This window comes from Triticum dicoccoides, chromosome 1B (genome assembly GCF_002162155.2).
Source record: "Triticum dicoccoides isolate Atlit2015 ecotype Zavitan chromosome 1B, WEW_v2.0, whole genome shotgun sequence".
Classification (NCBI taxonomy): Eukaryota; Viridiplantae; Streptophyta; class Magnoliopsida; order Poales; family Poaceae; genus Triticum; species Triticum dicoccoides.
The window spans coordinates 18,438,931-18,449,767 of NC_041381.1; the positions used below are offsets into that span (position 1 = coordinate 18,438,931).

Consider the following 10,837-nt stretch of genomic DNA (forward strand, 5'->3'; position numbering starts at 1 on the left):
TAACGGCCGCACAGGTGGCATAATAACACTTTCGGGCAAAAAGTATAAATATAGCCTCCATAATCAAAATAACATTGTTTTTACAATGACACGATTTGTCACTCGAACATGACATTCTTCGAGCACTGAGCCTCTATTAATCGAGCACCTTCTGCTACCTGCTCCAAGATGTGCTCGGCCGGATCCTAGCCCCCCGTCGGATTCTGGGTCGCAACGATGGTGGCCTCCATATCTGTCCAATATGCTTTAACACGGGCAAGAGCCATCCGTGCATCCTCTATGCACGCTGACCTCTTCATGGCATCAATCCGCGATACGGCACCAAGGAATTGTTGCACTAAACAAAAATAACTGTCCGGCTTAGGCCTCTTCGGCCATAGATGGTCTATTACAGACCGCATTGCAAGACCGGACAGCCTGTGGAGCTCAGCCACAGCAGCCATCTTCTCACTCAAAGGCAATGTGCGCGTTGGAGCACTGAACTGCAACCAAAACAACTTTTCCACTTCATCATCTTTTTGATCCTCAAAAAACTTGGCTGCATCAGCCGTACTCTTTGCCAAATCCGCATAGGCGTCTGCAGGACTCCAGCGTCGATCCAGAGGAGCGTGCCCATCTCTCCTCCCCGCGAAAGCTATGTCTAGGTTTTTTAAGGAAAACTCCGAAGCTTTTTATTTAATCGTCACAATGTTTACAAGGATGAAATAAAGACCATTATGCTGACCTAACCAAACATGGCGGCCATCCCCTAGGGATAATGCATGCTTCGCGAGTTTGTGAGCCTTGACATCTGAGCTCCGAAATTCATGGATAACACTACAAAAAGTAAAAAAGAGTTTTCAGTTGTATGATTTCATGTATGATCGCCCCGTAGATCACTGGGTTCATCTGTTGTATATCGTCCACTACCACTTTGCAATCCGACGCCACTTGAATGCTCCTCTTGTACAAATCATCTTCTAAGACCAACGCCTCCCTGATGGCCGGTGATTCGAGAGTCGTCGAATCAGAAATATTTGGGAAAACTACTGCTGACGCACCAAGGAACGTACCGGCTTGATCTTTACAGATTGCGCCGACAGCTCCATACGATCCTCCTCTCCCAATAGCGGGGTCAACATTTAATTTTGCTAGCCTAGCAGGCGGCGCGATCCACTATGTTGACCAGTTCGGGGATGAAACATGCACCTGAGTCACCCGTGGGTTGGATTGCTCGCGGCTCGCCTAGGTAATGTTGCACAAAGCTATGGACAACAAATGGGCTTTGATAGATGTCCTCTTAATTATATTGCTTTTCGTCGCGCTCCCCACACTGCCCAAAGAGTCACTACAAAGGTGGTGAACTCGTCATCTGCAAGTGAGTCGTGCATAGCAAACAACCAACGTTTTGTATTGTTATCATCGTCGTCGTTTGTACTCAACTGTTCAATAATTGCATCTGTAGGCAGTGCTTAAGTGCTTCTTGCGACTGAACAATTAAGCATTGCATGCCTCCACGTATCATCTACATCACAAAGACAACATGCGCTCGTTGATGAGGTGATTAAGGAGCGCTGTTGGAGGTATAGAATGCTGAGCCAAACGCCATGGGAAGTTTTTTAACTTCGAACAAACCTTAATTCTCCATAAATTTGTCCATCCCAAACAGTTTGTCCCCTCTTATTCATCCAGTCATGCTTCTCTATTCAGTTTCGTAGTTTGAATCATTTTGTATGCATTATGTCTAGCTTATAGTGAGACTAGCATCGTCGATGAAGTTTTCCTGCACAGAAAGCGCTTGTGGGCCGGCCCAATGGTGTGCTACTTGTTTCCTTCATTGCTCGCTGCTTCGTTGCTGTGTACATTCAGGTTTTCTGTTTGTTTTTGTTTTATTTTATTTTTTTGTTGGTTTTCATATTTCTTCTTCAGTTTTCTTGTTTATTATGTTTACATCATTATAGTACAGGTTTTTAGTTTCCTTGTGCTTTTCTTTGGTTTTTCTTTTGCTTATTTCATGGTTTACATCTGTCTTTCTTTTCTTTATCATTTTTCTTTTTAATTTCTTTGGTTTTTATTTCTTTCTTGTTTTTCAACGGTATTTTCCTTTGTTTCTTTATAGGTTTCACTGTTTTGCATTATTCATTTGGTTTCTTTTTTTCTTTGATTCTTCTATTTCATTCTTTTTTTTTCTTTTTTTCTTTTGGTTTCAAATTGATCTCGGTCAACCCTCCTAATTCAAAAAACCTGAATGAAATCACTCCACAACAGTTAGACGTTGTTGTGGTTCTCTCCTCGGTGGTGCTCGCTCGTGTATCATTTTTTCAGGGTTATCTTCTCCTTTTATGAAGCTCCAAAAAACATGAATGATTCAGAATTTCAAATTCATTTTTTAGCTGAAAATTTAGCTTTAGGAAAGTTTAATTTTCCAAAAGGTACAAAAAATAAAATTCAACTCCCAATTTTTCGTCACTAAAAGTTTGAATTTCCAAAATAATACTCTCACTGCGCAAAGGCTGAGTCGATAAGAATACTCCGTACAAGTGGATGTGTGTCGCACAAAGCAACATAAATATACTAGTTTACAATCTATCAAGTTACATGAATTAAAATCTAACAGGTGGCGATTAGTTGACACTCTGCATTACCTATCTATATATCTTGCTAGGTTCAGTAATAGGTCGACGACCAAGAAACCGTCACCGACACCAGGGCACTGTTGCTGAAATGGTATTCTCTCTCTTGGCTGCCATGAACTGCTGCCTTGAAAGGAATCGACAGCTTTCCCTCCATGAAGTCAACAAACAGTGTATCTTCAAACGGCACAGCCGCTATGAAGTACTGTGGATGTTTCCCGGCAGAGGTAACGAACCGATCACACTCACGCTGCTCGCCCATGAAGTCATAAAGGCTCTTCGAAATGGCGGTGTACCCACACATCTTCACCTCCATGCCTCGTCTAGGCACCTTCGTGAAATTCAACTCTATCGTCGCCTCGAGCGCTCTATGGAAGATGATAAAATCGAATATGGCCGCACCATTTGTATCATCCATTGTGCACTCAATTTCTGTGTCATATAGACAATGACTCTCGATAAGATCGGAACACCCATCGACTAGAGTGACATCTTCTATATCTCCCTTTATTCTGATATCAACTTCGATCAAGCATTCAAATGTCATGGACATGCCTCTTATTGGACTCATCAAAGGCAGGTAGTCGCTGGTCTGAATTTCGACAGGGAAAAGAATTAGCATGTCAGAATCTTTTCTTGATGGCAACATGTCAGAGATGTTGCAACTATATAGCCAAGTTAGTTGAGACGTCAAATGAGATGGAACTTTTCAGAACAAATCAGCATGAATGTCTTAAAAATAATCTACACGTGCTTAATTTTATTTATCATGTCATCTAAGTGTGCTGTGATGCATTCACATTTGAGGGCTTTCAGAGCCAAAAGAAGTGAACAGTGTGCATTTCTAAGTAAGATATGCTCACAAGTTCCAACTTTACTGTGAAGTGTTATGCTAATCTTGTACCATGATCAATGAATGTAAAAGCATTATATCCATGACAAACATACAAATTTACTTAGATTATGTAAAGAGTAAAATACACAACAAGTCCTAAAACTATTTGAGGGATGCCTAGTTAGTCCTAATACTATGCACTTCTAGGTCATAAAAGTTTGCTAAGTGTGTCACCCGCAGTCCTATCCGCATTGTATCAGCTTTGACTTGCACATGTGGCAGGTTGACCACTGTCATGTGGCAGGTCGCCCCCGCCACCGGCAATCACCAGAGCATGCTGACCCGATTCCACCCACGTAGAGGAGCACCACAACGAGCCGGACAAATCCCACCACAGACTTGTTATCCCACGTACCACAACATTTCAATTGGAATGTTTGTCCCCGACATCAGATGTCGAGCCGCTGCCCTCAACCTCCACCATTGGTGAGTTCTAGCTCGATTAGTCTAGTGTGTGCCCTCCTCTCTGCTCCCTTGTTATTTCCCATTGGTCAATTTTATGGTGCCGCTGTTGTAGCTCTGCTTCCACATGCGATGCAAACCACCGTGATCAATCCCCTCTGCTTCCATGTTTCTTTGTCTTGTTTTGTTTTTTTCTTGCTTTGTGCTATGCTATTAGCCTATGTACGAGAATTGCAAGTGTTTTGGCTAGTTGATGGCTAGATGACATCGGCATAGGTGGAGAGGAGGGCCAGAGAGAGGAATAGATGATACGTGCAAAGATGAGGGGTAATAAAATTCAAAGAGAAGACCTTTCCGGGGGATTTGTGCAAAAAGTTGCCACATGGCAGTTGTTGACCTGCCACCTGTGCAAGTCAAAGCTGATGCAGTGCAGATAGGACTGCAGGTGACACACTTAGCAAACTTTTAGAAAGTAGATGTGCATTTTCATAGTATTAGGACTAGCTTGACAATCCTTAGATAGTTTTAGGACCTACTGTGCATTTTACTCAATGTAAACATGTCCATACAAAAATAGAAGTAAAGCCGCAAAAGCTTGACTGGACACTACAGAAGACCATTATATGCAGATTTACTACCAAAATATCAGGTCAAATTTAAGGCGTAAAAATAATTACCGTGTTCATGGTCACTGGGTCAGTTCGGGGTCGATTGAAAAGATAATTTCGGTGATAATCCTCACCATCCCGGACTGCAACAAAACCATATACATCGACTGAACTGCCTATAGCTTGGAGATATGCCTTCAGCTTGATAGAAAAAACCTGGAGCATAGCCTGTGGCTCGTGAAAGCACCGCACCGCAGTCAAAGGTTCGCACCGAGTATATCGCTTTGGTGGCAAAACAGCTAAAAAAAAAGGATACTTATTCAGTATATAAATACGTGTCTGCAAATAAAGTGAATAGATACAGGGTAAGGAAAAAGTTGCTTACTCTGAGATACTTCACTCATGTGATAATACTTGTGCCAACAAAGATCACCACTATGCCTAAAATCTCTCGAAGATTCTGGAATCATACTTAACTTCGTATTGACACCTAACTCAGCAGAAGAGATACTCAACGCAGATCTCTTCAATAGTAGCCTTTTGATAGATTCCATAGGACTAACCCTTTGGATAATTCCTATCCCTGATACAGACAAGTAAACAGAATTTGCCCTTGAGTGCCAGTTCTGATAATATTCTCCAATAAGAAAACCTTTAACATGCATACACGTAAATGAGAGTGGGGCAGGGAGGGAGAGGAAGTACCATCATCATCTATAAGCGTATCACCGGAATCATCCTCAAGAGGGAGAAAATCATCGTAACAAGGGATGTTTCCAAGACTGTCATCATTTTTTAGGTTGAGATTGTTGCTAAGGCTGTCCTTAGCAGCGGTGGCGTTCCCATTATCACTGAGGCAACTTTCAGCACCAGTGGTGTAAAGCAACCGATGGCTGACATGTGTCGTTGGGAACTAGCCATGCTTCTGAAATCCTTCACAACTCAGCATGAGATCAGAACTCGACAATGAAGCCTACAAAATAATAAATCAAAGATATGTTACATGGAAATCTTATAATCACACTTTTTTAGGGACTTCGAAACATAGGTCTGAGAAATGTATGCACTAATACAACATACAAAAAATTTACTTTGGCTGAGAACTAAGCAAATAAAAACAAGTGTAAGTGAAACAATTGAACTGAATCTGAAAAGCACCCCTATCAACGTCGAGTAAGCAGCTACAAACCTGTCTGTCTGCCATAGAAGATGGAGATGGTGAAGTAGCTGACTTTTTCTTGCTTGTGCCCTCCTCAGCAAACCCATGTCCACGTTTCTGAAACCGCTCACAACTCTGGATGAGATCAAAAGTTGGACGCATGCACACCTACAAAATGAGAACTTGGAAATGTCTAATGAAGAAGCGCAAAAGCTGGTCACTATGTAGAGATAACCCCACTAACAAACAAAAAGCAAACAAGAATGGCAACTAATGCAAGTGAAACATTTAAACTGACTAGACAGAACATGTCCATCTAGTAATGTGCACTGCTGGTGAGGACAGAGTAACCGATCGAAAGCAAACTGAGAAATATTTTCAGTATATGAGAACATGCTGCAACGACATGAGAGCGATGAGAAACATGGTAGCTGAGGCTTGGCAGAAGGGTGGTCATGTACAGAATTTGTGACACCGACACGTAAGATAAACTTGATGCTGTATGATCCTCGGTGAAACCCTGGAGCCTCACCTACTTTGATGGTGTCAGAAAAGGAGATAAGGCGCCTTCAGCATAAGCTAGGTGAAAATCAGGCTGCGTCGATCGGGTCAGCTCCATCAGTGAATGATAGAAGGATCATACAGAAGCCGAAAGATATGTTGGCAAGAGGAACGACAGAGGTCCCGGTCCCAAGTTCAATGGTTGTCAGCTAGTGACAAGAAGGCAACATTTTTTCCAACCCCTGTAGACAACCAGAGCAAGAAGAAACAGAATTGCCAACACCTGTAAACCTGATGGCATGTCATAATAACTGATAAAAAATAAATCAAACACAGCATACTGCGGATTAATTCTAGACACTTTTCACGGTTCAAGAAAGAACCGAACAAGAGTTGGTTACCCAGTTTGGGCCAACAATTGTGATTGATCATCACATGAATAAGCTAGTGTGCACTTATTGCGTGCCTCTTTCACTGACGAACCAGTGGTGAAAGTAAACATGTACTATGTAATTTTGTTAACTCCAAATACCGCTTATCCTCCAGATTCTAGCAAAGTTGAGACCCATTTCACTGTCCAATGTTATCTGCAAACTTTCTTGGGAAGTTGTAGCTAATAGTCGTATAATAAACGCTAGCAACTAATGCAGTTGTGATGAACACTTGACAGAGCAGTAGAAACGATAGGAAGCAGAGAGAAACCGACGATACGCGAGGGGCAATTCGAGTTTCGAGAACAACCTCGTTCGCCATGTGAGCGGGTGGCGCGCGTCCTCCCGAGAGAAACCCTAGGCCGAATTGAGGAACCGGGACCGTGTCGTCGACGCGGCGTTGCGCCGGCCTTGGATCTCCGCCGGTGCGGCCGCCGAATCCGGTGAGGGCGACGGGGAGCGGTCCTCGTCGAGGTGCGAGGCGTGGAGCGGCGACGGATTCTGGTGGAGGGCGGCGGCGATGGGTCCGAGGTGCGGTGGGAGGGGACGGAAACTGTGGGGCGATCGACCACCCAATTTGTATTTGGCAGGAAGCGGCCGCCTACCGGGCTCCTCCGTCCGGCTCTCGGTTGTGTTTAAGTCGTGCCTTCTATAAAAAAAAAGGTCATGCCTTGGGACTCCAATTGCATTAAGAAAATGAAGTTGTCCGGGTAATTACGAAAAAACCCCTAAAAACCGATACAGCACGCGCACAAGCTAGGCCACATTGGCCGATCTGGCTACCAACAACACTCACACACATCGTCGAGGTTGTCTACAAATGTCATTGCCATTGTTAGGAATTAATTAATTAGGTTAATTAACTATTAATCACTGCTATGTCGGTGCCACTTTTGGCAACTGCCTCCTTTTGTAACCGCCTTGTAAACTGGGTATAAATACCCCAATCTTCAATCAATAGAATAACTGTTCATTCATATATCTGTTTTCCATTCGCTCCTCTCTCTCGATTCTCTCTAACACGTTATCAGCACTTTTGCTCTCCGCTGAGAAATGGCCACAGGAGAAGAGAAGAATGCCGCCGATTCGATTAGCCATATTCCCGTCCACAGCAGTAATCAATGGACATGCTTCTGTAAAAGAGGAAAACTGGATCAGGACATTCTTCAATTTGTTTTTGTCTTCTTGCAATCAATCAAAAATCTAATAACAAATTCTGTTTTGCAAATCGCTTCATCCGGCGTATGCTCGTGGTGAGATGGATTGATCGCTACTCAAACGAAAATAGGAAGAAATTCTCAATCAAGAAGAATAGAAGAATCTGCATCAAGAACAAGAGAAAAGAAGGGAAGAAGCCCCAGCGAGCGTACCTCGGCGTTTGGCGACGACGGCGTCCTCCACCTCTCGGATGCAGCATTCGACGCGGCGCTCCTCCCTCAGGCGGAGCACGACCACGGCGCGGCATACCCTCCAGTACAGGCGGCGTGTCCTCGGGGTAACCAATGGCCGGCGCCTAGAACGGCGATCTCCACCGCGGCGGCACCGGTAGCACGACCAGCCCACGACACTACAGCAACGTCGACGCAGCGGCCGAGGACGCAGCGACGCCAGGCAGCGCCCTCTGGCGCGCGGCGTTGGACGAGCAAGCCCTCTGGCGCCACCCGCCCACCCTCGGTCTCTCCTTCTCCCGGTTACACTGGTACGCAGCGGCGGTGCCGGTGCTATATGTGCATACCGAACAAATCGATTGATTCCAAATGCATTGAGGATGACGATAGGAAACCTTATCTCTTCGGCCATTTGAGACTAAGCCCTTCTAGTTTCTTTTATTGGCAAACAAGTCATCAGACTTAATACTACATGAACATAAGTCATCAGGCTTACTGTTTTAGATTTTGGTTAATACCGTAGTATATCATATCGGTTGAGTCCCAAGGCATTGAGCTATGTTGATGGATGGGTCGATCATTACATCTGCAATGGACCCCAATATACTAGTGCTATTCTTTACAATAAGTGCAACAACTATGTTTTGCAATTGATTTTTTTTCTCTTGCAAATCATGATGTAAATTCAAAACAAGGATTATACTTAATATGACTACACCATATTATATTTTGGAATCACAAGGTATTGATGGCATCTACTGCGTAATTTGCAGATTATCCATCAGTACTGTGAGGTCTACATCTTGTCATTTTGATAAGATGACTACCTTCGAAGTGATCTTCCAAATATTAATATTATATGTGACTACCTCAATATAACATAAGGTAATACTGGCATCTACTGCAAATTTTGCAGACTATCCACTATTACTGCAAGGTCTATATCATGTCATTTTGACAGATGACTACCTTCAAAGTGATTTCATACATTTTGCATAACATAAGGTAATAGAATTATGAACATCTACTGACAAAAGTCAGACTATGTTTTTCTATTACTGCGAGATCTACACCGCATCCGGTGACTATCTTCAAAGTGTTATTCTATATAAATGAAGGTCTACACATATGAGTGTATAGCATCAGCTATCGTAAAAAAAAAATTGCTCCTCTGAAGCAATTGTTGTTGTTCACTAAAAAAAGATATTTACTCTCATAATAAAAGGTATTCATGCATGAACACTACATGCTGAAACGGCAAATATTTTCCACAAATATCATTTATTCAAGCCTCATTTTGCTTTAATATGTCATAGACAACTATGCAAATATTTGCACATACCAGTACTTACCTTCTATTACATTGGTAAAATACATGGCAGTGGAGCCTATGTCACTATTTTAATTATAGTGTCGTCCATTCATTAAAATGGATACCACAATTTATAGAAATTGTTGAGTGTCTCAAACACTATTGATAGGTCCACATCAAATTGTGGTTATACTTTTATAGTGACTAACCAATGATAAACATGAAAAGTCTATGTGTTTTGGCAGTGACTCTGAAGTCACATATTTTCTCAAGAATGAAGTCCAAAACATTAGCAATGATTTCATCACATCTATTGTATTGAAGGATACACCCAGGTTCACCAAGGATCATCTTGGCCATGAGTATTTTCATGTAACACATGCCTGACATTTCCAAATGCACTAAATTCAAGATTAGGTGGGAGTATTTATTTTAAGATGATTCATGACATCAGTCATTGTGTCCACCCGTGGCCTATTGCCACTACAACTCCACCTTGTGCAATGGCTATTCTCTTGATAGCTAAGTATATATATGTTGCATTTTATATGTCATCAACTTCACTTAGTTCTCAAACTAAGTAATTATGGATGAATATTTATTCACTACAATTTTTCCCTTGAGAGAAACATGCTGCCATGAGCACATCACGATTGATCACCCATTTGATTTCAAAACATCAAGTCTATTGCATCTCACAATTCTGTCACTTTAATCAACTTTAAGTTGAGATCTCGTGATCAAATATTTTCCTATATACAGATCCAGTTGAAAAGCCCTTAATGCACTTTACATCCTCTTAAGATGGTACTACCTTTTTTATGATCAAGAAACATGGAATTTCTTAAAATCATCAGATTCACCCAATGGGTGCTATACCATAATTTAAAATTCATGCTAGTATCGAGAATAGTATGCAAGTTAGTTGTCACAAAATAGAACTATGAGGAATTCGAAGTAAAGTGGAGGCTAATAGACAACCAAAGACGGAATTATCTCTTAAGAATCGGTCATTTTCAAATGATCAAAAGACAACTCTCAAGTTTATCAGATGCGTGGTTATATAAATATTGTACCTATGATTACCAAACCCTCAAACATATGGTCGAACCACATCACAAATTTATTAAAAGGCAAATAAGTTCAATGGGATAAATTTGAAAATTTGCAAATAATAACCAGATTCTGGTAAAGAATTGTTCTCAGAATCTTCATCAGAAGGAGGACCAAAATCTAGTGCAGAAAATGGAGGATGAACTCATTTGCACTCAATAATATCGGAGACCTTAGGTAATCTCCTAATTATTCCCAAAAATAGCATTAACCTGTACTTGTACTACTACATGTAGTAGGATATTCAATATCCCATCACTTGGATACAATATTTAATAAATTTGATAGCATGGTTAAATTCATACTTAGTATTGTTGCGTACGAAATAATTTTCTAAATATTAATAAATTAAATGTCTATTTTGATAGACTTATCCATCCTGGTTTTGGGATGATTAGAAAATTATTGACAATTCT

The 10,837-nt window shown here is 41.7% G+C and overlaps 1 protein-coding gene across 2 annotated transcripts; it reads right to left on the minus strand.

The window, feature by feature from the left end:
• Positions 1–2,468: 2,468 nt before the first annotated feature.
• Positions 2,469–8,277, minus strand: LOC119316368. 2 transcript variants are annotated; one of them, XM_037590681.1, is made up of 7 exons: positions 7,979–8,277; positions 6,209–7,741; positions 5,707–5,844; positions 5,223–5,490; positions 4,903–5,100; positions 4,587–4,816; positions 2,469–3,204 (listed from the first exon to the last, which is right to left on the minus strand). In XM_037590681.1, exons 5-7 carry the CDS (start codon positions 5,069–5,071, stop codon positions 2,647–2,649), a joined length of 957 nt encoding a protein of 318 aa, XP_037446578.1. In that variant the 5' UTR covers positions 5,072–5,100; positions 5,223–5,490; positions 5,707–5,844; positions 6,209–7,741; positions 7,979–8,277; the 3' UTR covers positions 2,469–2,646. The 2 variants fall into 2 exon arrangements, with proteins under 2 accessions (XP_037446578.1, XP_037446577.1); XM_037590680.1 differs by having other exon boundaries at positions 5,707–7,741.
• Between the last annotated feature and the right edge of the window lie 2,560 nt (positions 8,278–10,837).

Bases quoted from the DNA above. Each gene is read 5' to 3' on its own strand.
- LOC119316368 (XM_037590681.1), bottom strand. From the start codon at position 5,071: ATGGAATCTATCAAAAGGCTACTATTGAAGAGATCTGCGTTGAGTATC. The intron at 4,817-4,902 runs GTAAGCAACTTT...CTTTTTTTTTAG, and splicing joins CATGAGTGAAGTATCTCAGA to CTGTTTTGCCACCAAAGCGA. The intron at 3,205-4,586 runs GTAATTATTTTT...GTCGAAATTCAG, and splicing joins ACCCAGTGACCATGAACACG to ACCAGCGACTACCTGCCTTT.